The sequence below is a fragment of the Orcinus orca genome, chromosome 17, assembly GCF_937001465.1.
Source record: "Orcinus orca chromosome 17, mOrcOrc1.1, whole genome shotgun sequence".
In the NCBI taxonomy this organism is placed as follows: domain Eukaryota; kingdom Metazoa; phylum Chordata; class Mammalia; order Artiodactyla; family Delphinidae; genus Orcinus; species Orcinus orca.
In genome coordinates this window covers 41,052,906-41,069,116 of record NC_064575.1, presented here as the reverse complement: position 1 = coordinate 41,069,116, position 16,211 = coordinate 41,052,906, and the positions used below count along the sequence as shown (strand labels likewise).

Sequence of the window (16,211 nt, the reverse complement as noted above, 5' to 3'; positions counted from 1 at the left end):
GAAATAAATTTTATAGTTTTTAGACATAGATTTCTTGTAACATGGTTGATTAGAATTTGCTTCTAGTTATTAATAGTTTAGAAAAGTTTATTTCAGCTTCACAATTTATTATTGATAATGTCACATTAATTTTCATTGTTAACTTTGAGAAAACCTCTATGGATTACTTCCTCATAAGTATTTACTATTATAAATGCATTACTGATTTCAGTACTGCTATAGGTTTGTGCATTACAGGGATTCTGATAAAATACTCATTCATACCATTCCATTACACACATTGTTGATGGAGTATATTCATTCATTCATTTATTTATTTATTTATTTATTTTTGGCTGTGTTGGGTCTTCGTTGCTGTGCGCAGGCTTTCTCTACTTGCAGGGACTGGGGGCTACCCTTCGTTGCGGTGCACAGGCTTCTCATTGCGGTGGCTTCTCTTGTTGCAGAGCACGGGCGCTAGGCACGGAGGCTTCAGTAGTTGTGGCTCGCAGGCTCAATAGTCGTGGCTCACGGGCTCTAGAGTGCAGGTTCCGTAGTTGTGGCACACCGGCTTAGTTGCTCCGTGACATGTGGGATCTTCCCGGACCAGGACTCGAACCCTTGTCCCCTGCATTGGCAGGTGGCTTCTTAACCACTGCGCCATCAGGGAAGCCCCTGGAGTATATTCTTGACAGAAGAAAATTTCCGTTTTGACTAAGCATTGATGAGAACTGAATCTTTGACTTATCTTTCACATGCCTGATGATTGAAATAATTTTCCACAGATTAGCTTCTGGTTTTGTACTTTTCAGTTCTTTTTTTCTTCTTCAAACGCACATGCTTTGAGAGCTGTGAAGTGCAAGACATGGCTATATTGTAAGGTGGTTTTTGTCCTTATGCTTCTGTGTCTTGTGCTAGGTTAAGTCAGTAGAGTAGTCAGTATGAGTACTGGAAGTTATTCCTGTAATGGGATAGTATATAGTCAATTACATATGGCGGTGTCTGAAAATCACATAATAGCCTCACTTAAAACATCTCCTTAGGGCTTCCCTGGTGGCGCAGTGGTTGAGAGTCCACCTGCCGACGCAGGGGACACGGGTTCGTGTCCCGGTCCGGGAAGATCCCACGTGCCGCGGAGCGGCTAGGCCCGTGAGCCATGGCCGCTGAGCCTGTGCGTCCAGAGCCTGTGCTCCACAACGGGAGAGGCCACAACAGTGAGAGGCCCGCGTACCACAGAAAAAAGAAAATCTCCTTAGCCAGATTTCAAAAAAGCCTGTGGCCATTCCAATATGATCCAACATAGCGGAGTATGATAGAAGGAAAATTGGCAAAGAAAGAGACGCTGGTCTTACCTGATGGAAGTTAAAATATCTCACTTTTGACAATTTTGCAAAAACTTATAATTCCATGAACTAATTTCTAGGGTTCTTCATAGGACCTAAAAAGGAACCCATAGAGTTGTGGAACAACAATAGAAGCTGCTGTGATGAGAAGCCCAGGCACCGCAACAAAGAGTCGCCCCCGCTCCCACAACTAGAGAAAGTCTGCATGCAGCATTGAAGACCCAACGCAGCCAAAATAAAAATAAATAAATAAAGATAAATTTAATTTTAAAAAAGTAATACTCAGGTTTGAGGCATGAGAAGTATGATGAGGAGAAATTAGCTAATCCTTTCAGAACTTTTAAAATATCAAACTCAGTCTCTAAGATTTTAGCATTATATACAACATTGGTTACTTATTAGTGGTTTGGGAAGGCCAATTTAAAATTTTCTGATCTTACTGTATTGAAATTCACGGCCCTAATGTTTTCCACATTGACTATATGAATGATGAAGTAAAGTCAATCATGTATTTCCTTCCCAACTGGACAGAAAACAAAATTTTAAAAAGTGTTTGGACTACTGACTTTTGATTTCTTCTAAGGCAAGTGTATAGGTAATTTTTATTCCCTGATTAGGAGAAAAATGGTGGAAGAGGGCAGGGTTAAGAATTAAGATTTCAAGAGCGTGAGAGGTAGATGGCCAACCAGAGTTCCTAAGTTTCAGTGTGTGTAACTGTTGCCACCGCTTAAGCCTGCCAAAGCAGTGGTACGGCTGCTGCCCTCGTATTTGCTACCTCTAGAAACATTCTTGCCAGTAGTGGCAGCAGCGGGACTCAATTACCCCCTTTTCTCACTCTCTCCAGAAGCTCCAGATGGCGTCTTCTGTGGGCAACGTGGCCGACAGCACAGAACCAACGAAACGTATGCTTTCCTTCCAAGGGTTAGCTGAGTTGGTACATCGAGAGTATCAGGCAGGAGATTTTGAGGCAGCTGAGAGACACTGCATGCAGCTGTGGAGACAAGAGCCAGACAATACTGGAGTACTTTTATTACTTTCATCTCTACACTTCCAGTGTCAAAGGCTGGACAGATCTGCCCACTTTAGTACTCTGGCAATTAAACAGAACCCTCTTCTGGCAGAAGCCTATTCGAATTTGGGGAATGTGTACAAGGAAAGAGGGCAGTTGCAGGAAGCGATTGAGCATTACCGGCATGCATTGCATCTCAAACCAGATTTCATCGATGGTTATATTAACCTGGCAGCCGCTTTGGTAGCAGCAGGCGACATGGAAGGGGCAGTACAAGCTTACGTCTCTGCTCTTCAGTGCAATCCTGATTTGTACTGTGTTCGCAGTGACCTGGGGAACCTGCTCAAAGCCCTGGGTCGCTTGGAAGGAGCCAAGGCATGTTATTTGAAAGCAATGGAGACGCAACCGAACTTTGCAGTAGCTTGGAGTAATCTTGGCTGTGTTTTCAATGTACAAGGGGAGATTTGGCTTGCAATTCATCACTTTGAAAAGGCTGTCACCCTTGACCCCAATTTTCTGGATCCTTATATCAATATAGGAAATGTCTTGAAAGAGGCACGGATTTTTGACAGAGCTGTGGCAGCTTACCTTTGTGCCCTAAGCTTGAGCCCAAATCATGCAGTGGTACATGCCAACCTGGCTTGTGTATACTATGAGCAAGGCCTGATGGATCTGGCAGTAGACACCTACAGGCGAGCTATTGAATTGCAACCACATTTCCCTGATGCTTACTGCAACCTAGCCAACGCTCTGGAAGAGAAGGGCAGTGTTGCCGAAGCAGAAGAGTGTTATAATACAGCTCTGCGGCTGTGTCCCACCCATGCAGACTCTCTGAATAACCTAGCCAATATCAAAGGAGACCAGGGAAACTTTGAAGAGGCAGTTCGCTTGTATTGTAAAGCATTAGAAGTCTTCCCAGAGTTTGCTGTTGCCCATTCAAATTTAGCAAGTGTATTGCAGCAGCAGGGAAAACTGCAGGAAGCTCTGATGCATTATAAGGAGGCTGTTCGAATCAGTCCTACCTTTGCTGATGCCTACTGTAACATGGGAGACACTCTAAAGGAGATGCAGGATGTTCAGGGAGCCTTGCAGTGTTACACTCGTGCCATTCAGATTAACCCTGCACTTGCGGATGCCCACAGCAATCTGGCTTCCATTCACAAGTATTCAGGGAATATTCCAGAAGCAATTGCTTCTTATCGCACTGCTCTGAAGCTTGAACCTGATTTTCCTGACGCTTATTGTGATTTGGCTCATTGCCTGCAGATTGTCTGTGATTGGACAGACTATGATGAGCGAATGAAGAAGTTGGTCAGCATTGTGGCTGGCCAGCTGGAGAAGAATAGGTTGCCTTCTGTGCAGCCTCATCATAGTATGCTCTATCCTCTTTCTCATGGCTTCAGGAAGGCTATTGCTGAGAGCCATGGGAACCTCTGCTTGGATGAGATCAGTGTCCTTCATAAACCACCGTACGAACATCCAAAAGACTTGAAGCTCAGTGATGGTCGACTGCGTGTAGGATACGTGAGTTCTGACTTTGGGAATCATCCTACTTCTCATCTTATGCAGTCTATTCCAGGCATGCACAATCCTGATAAATTTGAGGTATTCTGTTATGCCCTGAGCCCAGATGATGGCACAAACTTCCGAGCGAAGGTGATGGCAGAAGCCCATCATTTCATTGATCTTTCTCAGATTCCATGCAATGGGAAAGCAGCTGATCGCATCCATCAAGATGGTATACACATCCTTGTAAATATGAATGGTTATACCAGGGGTGCTCGAAATGAAGTCTTTGCTCTCAGGCCAGCTCCTATTCAGGCAATGTGGCTGGGCTACCCTGGGACCAGTGGCGTGCTTTTCATGGATTATATCATCACTGATCAGGAAACTTCACCTGCTGAAGTTGCTGAGCAGTATTCTGAGAAACTGGCTTATATGCCCCATACTTTCTTTATTGGTGATCATGCTAATATGTTCCCTCACCTGAAGAAGAAGGCAGTCATCGATTTTAAGTCCAATGGGCGCATTTATGACAATCGGATTGTGCTGAATGGCATCGACCTCAAAGCATTTCTTGATAGTCTCCCAGATGTGCAGATTGTCGAGATGAAATGTCCTGATGGAGGAGACAACGCAGACAGCAGTAATACGGCTCTTAATATGCCTGTCATTCCTATGAATACTATTGCAGAGGCAGTTATTGAAATGATTAACAGAGGACAAATTCAGATAACAATTAATGGATTCAGTCTTAGCAATGGACTGGCAACTACCCAGATCAACATTAAGGCTGCCACTGGAGAGGAGGTTCCCCGTACCATTATTGTAACCACACGTTCTCAGTACGGGTTACCGGAAGATGCCATTGTGTACTGTAACTTCAATCAGTTATATAAAATTGACCCATCTACTTTGCAGATGTGCGCAAATATTCTGAAGCGTGTTCCCAATAGTGTACTGTGGCTGTTGCGTTTTCCAGCAGTAGGAGAACCTAATATTCAACAGTATGCACAAAATATGGGCCTTCCCCAGAAGCGTATCATTTTTTCACCTGTTGCTCCTAAAGAGGAACATGTTCGGAGAGGCCAGCTGGCTGATGTCTGCTTGGACACTCCACTCTGTAATGGACACACCACAGGGATGGATGTCCTTTGGTCAGGGACACCCGTGGTGACTATGCCAGGAGAGACTCTTGCTTCCCGAGTTGCAGCTTCCCAGCTCACTTGTTTAGGCTGTCTTGAGCTTATTGCTCAAAATAGACAAGAATATGAAGACATAGCTGTGAAACTGGGAACTGATCTAGAATACCTGAAGAAAATTCGTGGCAAAGTCTGGAAGCAGAGAACATCTAGCCCTCTGTTCAACACCAAACAATACACAATGGACCTAGAGCGGCTCTATCTACAGATGTGGGAGCATTACGCAGCTGGCAACAAACCTGATCACATGATTAAGCCTGTTGAAGTCACTGAGTCGGCCTAAATAATGACTGTGTGCACAGGAGAATTACCCTGTACCTGAGCCTCAACCTTCTGGGGGAAAGGGAACTACTTTTTCCTTATCTGTACAATACCATGCTGCAGATGGGTGACAGTCAATGATAAGAAATAGCACAGCCAGACTTGCTTCCTGCATGATCATGATCACGATAGGGAGAGACACAAGAGATGGGAAACTGCTGTTCCACAAGGAGTCTCCATAGAATTTTGCAGCAGCCAGGTGTCTGGAAGGTCTGGAAGGTAAGTCTGGAAGGTCTGATCTCCCTTGGTCTTCCATGGGATGGATGGTTAGTGTGGAGGGGAGATAGAGATTGCCCAGCCGTTTTGTGATTATCATGGATTGATCGAGTCTTCTGAATTAATATTTTTCTTTATATTTTGGGTATTGGAGCTTTTAAAAATGTTTGGTTTTGGGTATTTGTATTCATGTGAAGTGTGTATGATTCTCTTGAGATAAGCTTTTAAGCTAAAATATTCCTTGTTTTAGTTTCTGAACTCTACAGATAAATGGGGACTTTGCTGGTGTAGTCTTTTTATAGGTTTTATAAACCACTTGAGCCTATATCAGTCATTTTAGTGTCTGACATAATGTTTGGAACTATCAGTGCTTTGTTGGTTTGTAGATGATGGCTTAAATTCTTTTCCTGGTCCGTTTCCTTCTTCCCTTCCCCCCACTTTAAAAATTCTCCTGTAACTTGGCTAACAAAAAAACAAGTCTGATTCAAAACCTCCCAGAGTGTTTCTCTTAACCGCATCATCTGGTGCCAAATGAAGATTCTTAGGAGCGATTATTAATTCTGAAGGGCACAGTTGTGGTACTGTCACTGATGATAATAATAATGGATTTTTGGCCTAGAGTTTTGACCTGTTTCACCAGTGTTTTACCGTTGGCTGCCCCTCTATGCTGCTTCCAAAAGTGATAGTGTGTGTTAAGATTTTTACTTTCATTTCTAATGTTTGTTTGTTTTTTTTAGTGAGTCCTGTTCTTCCTTTTTCTTTCAGCAGAAATGAAATCCCAGGTAAGTATAAGTATTCAAATATTTGATCAGTAAGTCACAGTTATCTCCAGTACATTAAATAACTTTCATCAAAAAACATGTTATAGGTAAAAAGCTCTGAAGGACCAGCTATGTATATGATAATTATGTTTCAGACCTTCTAGGGTATTATATATAATAACTTGTCTTCTGGACGTGGTCTTGAAGTCTTTATGGATTCAGTCTCAGTAGTAGCGAACTGCACTGCTACTTGGTTTGGAGTACAAATTAGACTTTAGCCCTCCTGGAGGTTGAGTTTTTGGTATTGAAAACCATAGGAATGAAATTATTGTATTTCAACAAAGGATCGAGGGCTTGAGGCTTAAACAAGGCAACATACGTGTGGGAAGCAGTCAGCCTTGAGGGCAGGTAAGGACATGCCAGGCATGCGGCCGCTGCTCGAAGGGACTGTCCCTACTTGTTCCCCTCCTTGTTCCATTCCAATGGAGATAAATCACCAGAGCCCAGAGATCAGAAAGAATGTAAAATGAGACAAGCAAAGCTGTCTCCCCCCTGCACATGCAGGTTATTTTTGATGCTTCTGGGTTTATGGGTTTCCTCCCAGGGAAGTTAACCTTGAGCCGAGACAGTCTGTAGATAATGTAAACCACCATCTGGCAACCTTCCGATTTCTAGTCTAGATAATCTGCAACTGTAGCATAATAAAATTTGCCTTGCAACCATCAGTTGTCTTGGTCCTTCTGACCCCATCCGTCGGTGCTACTTCAGTTCCTTACCCCTTCCCTTCTGACCCTGGGTGGTGAGATCCTCTTTCTCCGGCTGGTCCGCGGCAAGTGGCACTCGAACAGGGACCTGAAGCGTGAAGGCAATTAAAAGAAAAAGAAAGTGCAGGTAAGAGAACCCTTATGCAAAATATGTGTGGCCACCAGTAAAAGTGAAACGAATAGAGGCATAAGGCAATAGTCAGAAGTAAAATAAGATGGGGCAAAAGGGCTCAAAGATGTATGAATTATTTGCTCAGGTTTTACTTTTGATGCTTAGAGCTCGGGGTAATAAAGTTTCTGAACTTTATTGTTGACTGAATTTTTACAGCATATCCATGGTGTATCTCCCTGGTTTCCTGATGGCGGCTCTGTTGACATAGAAATCTGGCAGAAAGTTGGAGAAGATTTAAAAAATTATTACGAGTCTCGAGGGCCTACTCATACTCCTGTTGTTACATATAGTTTGTGGACTCTGATAAAAATATGTTTAGATTCTTCTCATGATAGTGTTGATTTGAATGTAAAGTCAGAAAAACATAAGCCTCTGACAGAAGGAGAGACTGTATTATCAACTACTGTGTCGCCACTTCCTAAACCGAAAGAGCTAATTAATTTAAATATTTTAGATGAAGAGGAACATTTTGACTTAACAGATGAGGCTTGTAAACATAAAAGAGAGAAATATCCTGAGGATGATTTTCTAATGGCTGTGATAGATAAGTCAGTGAAAAAGCTGCAGGTTAATAAGGACTGTCTTCCTCAAAAATCTACATCTGTAAAAATGCTGAGTCCCTTGCAGCGCGCTGTACAAGGAGCAATAAAACGAGGAGAAGATCCTATTTTCTGTTGTCCCGTCATAGAAAGACCTGATCCTAATAATCCTCAACAAGCTACTAGGGAGCATCAGGCTCTCCCTTTGAAAGTTTTGAAAGATTGAAAATCTGCCTGTGCTCAATATGGGCCCACTGCTCCTTTTACTACTGCTATGGTTGACAGGAGAAGCTCTTCCCCCCGCTGATTGGAAGTCTATTGCACGAGCTTGTTTAAATGGTGGAGATTATTTAATATGGAAGTTTGATTTTTATGAAGGGGCTGCTGAACAAGCAGAAAAGAATGCTGCCCATAATATTCCAGTTGATTATCATATGCTGATTGGGGAAGGACAGTATCTTTCTTTACAAGATCAATTAACTTATCCCTTTGTTGCTTATCCTCAAATAAATCATTTGGCATTACAAGCCTGGAGGAAATGTCCTTCTACACACAAAACTGAAGATCTTTCAAAACTTAGACAGGGACCTGATGAACCATATGCTGATTTTGTAGATAGGTTGTCACAGGCGGTGGGGAGACTCATTGTGGACGGACTCACTGGTACAATTGTAGTTAAGCAACTTGCTTTTGAAAATGCTAATAATGAGTGTCAGGCTGCGATTCGACCTTGGAGAAAACGGGGAACATTGGAGGATTATATTCACCTTTGTGCAGACATTGGGCCTACTTATATACAGGGTGCTGCTGTGGCTGCAGCATTAACTAAAGTGGGGTTTAAAAACAATCAAAAGAAAACAAAGACTTGTTTTAAATGCGGAAAGGCAGGTCCTTTTGCTAGAGAATGTAGATCTTTTAATTCTAACCCTAGTCCTTCCTTCCCTACTCAAAAACCTCCAGATGGTCAGAAAATCCCTGGTTTATGCCCTAAATGCAATAGGGGAAAACATTGGGCACAAGATTGTTGCTCAGTGGCCCACAAGGATGGGCCACCACTGTCGGGAAACTCTTCCCAGGGCCTTCCCCGGCCCCAACAAATAATAAGGGCAATGTCTGTGTATCCTCCTCAAATTATCAATCAGACATTAACCAAAAACAAAAACATACAATATGCTCGCTCTCCAGAGCAACACCAGGAAGCGCAGGACTGGAGCTCAGTACCTCCGCCCGATATGTATTAACTCCTGAAATGGGTCCTCAGGCCCTCTCTACGGGCATCTGTGGACCTTTACGCAAGGGTTTGATGGGACTATTATTGGGAAGAAGTAGTGTCACCATGAAAGGTTTAACTGTTATGCCAGGGGTCATAGATTCTGACTACGAAGGAGAAATAAAAGTCATGGCACAAACTATTAAAAATATAATAACTATTTCTCCTGGTGATAAAATTGCACAATTGCTGCTTTTGCCCTTTGTACCTCATGGACAAAGTTTACAACATCAAAAGAGAGAAACAAAGGCTTTTGGATCGTCTAATGCTGCCTACTGGATTCAGAAGATAGGGAGAGAACGTCCAGAAATGAAATGAACCATTAATGGAAAGGTTTTTTCAGGTTTTTTAGACACTGGAGCTGATGTCTCTGTTATGACGCAGATACACTGGCCTAAACGTTGGCCCATTAGTCCTACTATTACAGAACTTCACGGAATAGGACAAAGTTCTTCTCCTATGCAAAGTAGTCAGTTTTTTATTATGGCAAGATAGTGAGGGCCATTCAGGATATTTCCAGCCTTATGTTTTGACTGGGCTGCTTTAAACCTCTGGGGCCGAGATATATTAAAAGAAATGGGAGTATTACTTTATAGTCCAAACTCTCAAGTCTCTAATATGATGTTGGATCAAGGATTTCTTCCCACAAAAGGGCTGGGAACAAATCAACAAGGAACTGTCTATCCTATTGATGTGAAAATAAAAAATGATAGACAAGGTTTGGGTTTTTCTTAGGGGCCTTGGATTCTCCACTCACTGCTGATCCAATTACTTGGCTGACTGATGACCCTGTATGGGTGGACCAATGGACCCTCACAAAGGAGAAATGAGAAGCTGCAGAACAATTAGTACTAGAACAATTAGGGCATTTAGAAATTTCCAGTAGTCCTTGGAATACTCCTATTTTTATTATCAAGAAAAAATCTGGAAAATATAGGTTATTACAGGATCTAAGAGCTGTTAATAAAACTATGCTAATAATGGGAGCTCTTCAACCAGGCCTACCCTCTCCAACAGCCATACCACACAATTATCATCTTTTAGTTATAGATTTAAAAGATTGTTTTTTCACTATTCCTTTGTTTCCTGAAGATAGAAAACATTTTGCTTTTAGCTTGCCTGCCTTAAATTTTAAGGAACCCATGAGGAGATTTCAATGGAAAGTATTGCCTCAGGGCATGGCAAATAGTCCTACATTATGCCAAAAATATGTGGCTCGGGCCTTGACTTCTGTGAGAAAAAGGTTTCCATCGTTATATCTCATACATTATATGGGTGATATACTTTTAGCCACTGATAATATTTCTTTATTAGAGACTGCTTTTCAATTTTTACAACAGTCCTTACAATCATTTGGCTTGGTCATTGCCTCAAAAAAAATTCAAAGACAATCTCCATTTTTATATTTGGGAAAATATATTGATAACACTACTATTAGGCCTCAAAAACTGCAAATTTGAGTTGATAATTTAAAAACATTAAATGCTTTTCAAAAATTACTTGGAGATATTAATTGGCTAAGGCCTTCCTTAAAACTTACTACTGCTCAATTACAGCCTTTGTTTGATATTCTTAAAGGTGACTCAGATCCTTCTTCTTCACGCTCTATGACTCCAGAAGGATTTCAAGCTTTACAAATAGTCAATAGATCTATCAGTTCTACACAATTAACTAGAATTCATACTCACCTTCCAATTTTCTTAATAATTTGTCCAACTCCTCATGTGCCTACTGCCGCCTTATGGCAAACTGTTGGAATTACTGAATAGATTCATATGAAATCTACACCCTCTAAAGTTATTAACCCTTATTATGAACTTATTAGTAATTTAATAATGCAAGGTAGAACTAGATGCTTACAACCTATAAGTATAGAACCTTCTCAAATTATTATCCCTTATTCAGTTAGTCAACAAAATTGGCTTTTTCAACATAGTAATGAATGGGGTCTTGCTCTTGCAGCATTTTCAGGTACCTTGGAATGCCATTACCCTGCTGATAAATTGATCCAATTCAGCAAACTTAACTCATATCTTTCCTTCTATAATTAGGCAACAGCCTGTTCCTCATGTACCTTTGGTTTTTACGGACGGTTCTTCTTCAGGAGTGGCTACTGTAATCATTGACGACGGAACAAACCTCATTAAAGAAACTTCCTTGACTTCAGCTCAACGTGTTGAACTGTATGCTGTCATTATGTCTTTTAAACATTTGCCTTCTATATCTTTTAATTTGTTTTCTGATAGTAAATATCTTATTAGCTTGTGATTTCTTCTGGAGACTGCGAGCATAGGACATACTAATGACCCTGAATTATCATCCTCTTTTCGTTTGCTTCAACAGCTTATTCGTTCCCATGATGGTCCTGTCGCAGGTCTGTATATCCGTGCTCATTCTAACTTGCCTGGTCCATTGACTAAACTTAATGCGACTGCACATGTTTTAACTCGATCTAAACGTGATCTTTATCCTGTACATTTTCCTCCCAAGAATAGAGTTGAAGTTACTCCTCCTCCTCAATCTCTTTTCCCTAAAGCAGGACATGTCCCAATTTACCGTACTCCTCCTTTCCGTTCGTCATGCTGTCAAGAATGGCTAATATACTGCATTCATTATCTTCATACTCTTGATACTCATGGTCCATGTCCTGGACACCCTCATATTATGGTAAGTTATGATCAAACTGCTTCACAAGCAGCACAGCAGTTGCACGCTTTACACCGTCAGTCAGCGGCTACATTACACACACAATTTTCCCTTACTCGTGAAGCCGCCCCACAAATTGTTAAGCAATGCCCACAATGCTTACCTCACCTTCCTGTTCCACATTATGTTGTTAATCCTCGTGGATTATTACCTAGACATTTATGGCAAATGGATGTTACTCATATCCCGTCTTTTGGGAAATTACAGTTTGTTCATGTCACTATCGATACTTATTCTGGTTTCCTCTGTGCTACAGCACAGACCGGAGAAGCTACTAAACATGTTATCACTCACACTGTTTTGCTTTCATGAGCCTTCCCAAAATTATTAAAACAGATAATGGGCCCGCTGCTTTTGCAACATTTTGTAATTCATTACAAAATTACCCATATTACAGGCATTCCATATAACCCTCAAGGACAAGGTATTATAGAACGTGCAAATAGATCTTTAAAGCTAACTATTGAAAAAATAAAAAGGGGGGAATTGTATAGAACAACGCCACATAACCTTACAAATCATGCTCTGTTTATTTTAAATGTTCTCACTGTTGACAAATTTGGCTGCTCTGCAGGGGGAAGGTTGGTGGCTGAGCCAAGATTGGCCTCTCAATCTCCGGAGGTCCTCTGGAAAGATCCGTTAACCAGCACTTGGCGTGGTCCTGATCCTGTGTTGATTTGGGGACGTGGTCACGTGTGTATCTTTCCCAGATCAGCGCCTGGACCTTGCTGGCTTCCTGAGCGCTTAGTCGAGCAAATAGATGGCTCGCCACAGCTCACCTAGTTCAGAAGATGAAGAAGCTCTGCACCTCTCCTGAAAATTTGACAGTGTTGATTGAGAAAAAGAAGAAGAAGAGGAGACCACTTGCCAGGACGACTCAAAGGAGTGATGTTCCAACTTGGGGACAAATTAAACAACTGGTTTCATGAGTTCAAGAGTCAGTGAAACAACAGAATAATCCTGTTACACCTGTAACTTTATTTTTGGTTATGTTGGCAACCATTTCATGTGTTCCCTCTGTTAATGCAGCAACTTACTGGGCCTATGTACCTGATCCTCCACTATTACAACCCATATCTTGGTCTGAAGCAGAGTTTCCTGTATTTTACAATGATAACTGTTTATGGGCCTCTTATTGGGAATATAAAACAAATCAATATGTCTGTAAATTATACTAACTGGTTTAGTACCCATCCTGTCTGTCTTAGCCCATTGAATCTGGAAACTGGATGTGTAAAGTCTATTAGTTATGAGCATACAGATGTTTATGAGGGAACGGATCAATCAATTAGTTTGTCAGGCTCTCCAGGCATCCTTCGTTTTACAGGAACCAACATTACTCTTACATGCCCGGCTACCAGCCGACGAGAGGATCTTAAGGATACCATCATTTGGTATAAAATGGGCAAGCTATTAATATTAGAGGTCAAATCTCATACGCCTCACCACTTAGGGATTCTGCTATTACTATAGCCAAGGTTACAGGTGAAGATTCAGGAAATTATTTCTGTATGAAGCGTTTACTTGGAGGACAAGGGATACTTATAGCTGGACATAAGGTTACTATGCTTAACAGAAAATCAAAAAATCAATTGCCTCCCCTTATGACCGTTAACTTTCCTGGATCCAATTTTGAACATTGCAATGCATCTTGGAATAATAACCAAATATGGTGTACTATAGATTATACCAATGTGTCAATTCTTATCTCTTCTTTTCCCATCATAGATAGGTTTATCACATTTCAAAAGAACTGGGATATATGGAAACTAGCTCTAACTTATTCCAATACACCTGTTATAACTTGTGTTGCTCCTCCATATACACTTTTGTTTGGTTCTATTAACATTGGTAATTCTTCCAAAGGAGGATATAATATTAGCTGTGTTAATTGTATTTTTAGCAGTTGTATGTTCCCTTCTGCAGGAACGCAATCTGTGCTTATACTAAAGCAACCCATGTATGTTATGGTGCCTGTACATCTGAGAGAACCTTGGTATGAAGATACTGGAGTACAGGCATGGGTGGAACTCTCTAAAGCCTTGCAGAGAAGGAGACGCTTTCTTGGGTGGCTAATAGTAAGTTTACTTGCGTCGGCTGCTCTGTCTGCTACTGTGGCTACTGCCGGTCTTGCTCTTTCACAGAGTATTAATCATGCTCACTTTGCTAATCGGTTATCTCAACATACCAGTCTTGCTTTATCTTTACAAAGTCACATATATTTACGGATTAATAACAAGTTAGATGAATTTAAAAACGCAATGTTGGGGATTGGAGATCAGATAGAAGCATTAAAATTGAGGATGCGTTTAGCTTGTCATGCAAAGTATACATGGATGTGTGTTACTCCTTAAAAGTACAGTGACTGTATTTGGGAATGGGAAAAAGTAAAAATGCATCTGCTGAGTGTTTGGTCAGATAATAATATTAGTCTTGATCTTAAGAAATTAAATGCTGAAATTCAGGATATACAAAATACACATCTTGATGATGTTTCACCAGAAGATGTAATTCAAACTTTACTGGATCATTTAAAGTGGTTAAACCCTCAGTCTTGGATTACTGGAAGGTTGTCAGGATTTATTACCCTGGCCATAATTTGCCTATTGTTGATAATAATCTTCTCATGTCTGTTTCATATCCTCATGCAACAGTACACTACTCTCGGCACTAAACTTCATGGAATTATTTTGCAGCAAAAGTTAAAAAATAAAAAAGGGGGGACCTGTGGGAAGCAGTCAGCCTTGAGGGCAGGTAAGGACATGCCAGGCATGCCGCCGCTGCTCGAAGGGACTGTCCCTACTTGTTCCCCTCCTTGTTCCATTCCATGGGAGATAAATCACCAGGGCCCAGAGATCAGAAAGAATGTAAAATGAGACAAGCAAAGCTGTCTTCCCCCTGCACATGCAGGTTATTTTTGATGATTCTGGGTTTATGGGTTTCCTCCCAGGGAAGTTAACCTTGAGCCGAGACAGTCTGTAGATAATGTAAACCACCATCTGGCAACCTTCCTTTTTCTAGTCTAGATAATCTGCAACTGTAGCGCAATAAAATTTGCCTTGCAACCATCAGTTGTCTTGGTCCTTCTGACCCCATTCGTCGGTGCTACTTCAGTTCCTTACCCCTTCCCTTCTGACCCTGGGGGGTGAAATCCTCTTTCTCCGGCTGGTCCGCGGCACACATGAATATATGTATTTGTCTTGCTGTACTGCACCTGTGCTGTCTAGTAACAGATATTTTGTCTGCTAGTAGTGTTCTAGATTATGTCTTTCCAAAGCGCTGAGGCAGTGCACCTATTCTGTAGTTGCAGCTGATGCCTGAATGTAGCCTAGCTGACAAATTATTGATTAATAAGAACTTGAATTTCTGAAAGATTTGTACTGTTAACCAAAATCTGAGCAAGGAGTCTCAAATGTAATTCTTAGCCAGAATTACATGTTAATGAACCATTTAACAGTGTGAATCAAGGAACATCAGTGTAAGGATTTCTTTTAATTTATTTTTTACCTGCTTGAAATATCAGTTAAAGTTTGCCAGCTTGGTTGCAGATGAACCGTCGTTTGAAGTTCACCAAACTACTTAATGTGGGATAGGATAATAGACTTCCAGCGCCCTCAAGGCTGTGACCTTGCAGCCATTTTACATAGCACATCCTCCTCCTATAGGGATGAACCTTTCCCTGGCCCGAAAAGTAGCAGCTCTGTTGAAGCTTTGCTTATTGCAACAGGATTTTGTTTCCAGGTTACATGTCTGTGGAAGACTTAATTCTGAATAGAGATATAGATATTACTGGAAACTAATTGTTTTTTCTATTATACTCTGATTTATCAAAAAAGTAAAACATTTAAACTGTGCTACAGAAATTCAGAAGTTGTCTTGCAATCTTTAAACAATAAATGAATGAGTTGCCCTTAAAAAAAAAAAAAGGATTAAGCAGTTAAGCTGTTGGTCCCACATCAGACAAATTTTCCTATACCTTCTGTCAATATTGTTAACAGAGACTGTTATTTTATTAATCCTTATGATCCCGTGATTCTTTCTTTCATGTTTCAGGGCACAGCAGGTGAGAGAGTGGATTCGTTAAGCTGGGTGGGTTTATCCTTCTTTTATGCGTTCATTCAATTTTATGTTCATTTACTTATTGTACACACATGGCAATAGAAGCTGCTAAAGCAATCATTGCTATTCTGCAAAACAACAAGGCACAGAAGCAGATGTCTTATTTCTGAGATTTCTCCCCCCAGGATTATTATGATTAAAGATCCTTGCCCCCCACTCCCTGGAGAGGACAAGGGGCTGCTCGCTGGAGGTTTTTTAATGACTTGGGGAAAGGCTCAAATATCCCCCCATTATGGTAATCCACCCCAGGGGCAAACCACACAAGAATATTATGAATTTATTTTATTTTTCTATCCTTGCAAAGGTAATA

General features: G+C 41.2%; 1 protein-coding gene across 4 annotated transcripts; it reads left to right on the top strand.

The window, feature by feature from the left end:
- The first annotated feature begins 2,175 nt into the window (after positions 1 to 2,175).
- Positions 2,176 to 15,800, top strand: LOC125961587 (UDP-N-acetylglucosamine--peptide N-acetylglucosaminyltransferase 110 kDa subunit-like). Of its 4 annotated transcripts, none has more exons than XM_049700219.1 (4): positions 2,176 to 5,573; positions 6,308 to 7,222; positions 11,128 to 11,259; positions 11,420 to 15,800. In XM_049700219.1, exon 1 carries the CDS (start codon positions 2,176 to 2,178, stop codon positions 5,314 to 5,316), a length of 3,141 nt encoding a protein of 1,046 aa, XP_049556176.1. In that variant the 3' UTR covers positions 5,317 to 5,573; positions 6,308 to 7,222; positions 11,128 to 11,259; positions 11,420 to 15,800. The 4 variants fall into 4 exon arrangements, with proteins under 4 accessions (XP_049556176.1, XP_049556177.1, XP_049556178.1 ...); XM_049700220.1 differs by having other exon boundaries at positions 11,128 to 11,743; positions 12,357 to 15,800; XM_049700221.1 differs by lacking the exon at positions 11,128 to 11,259 and having other exon boundaries at positions 6,308 to 6,895; positions 14,693 to 15,800.
- The last annotated feature ends 411 nt before the right edge of the window (positions 15,801 to 16,211 follow it).

Coding starts and splice junctions, on each gene's coding strand:
- LOC125961587 (XM_049700221.1), top strand. CDS start 2,176: ATGGCGTCTTCTGTGGGCAACGTGGCCGACAGCACAGAACCAACGAAA.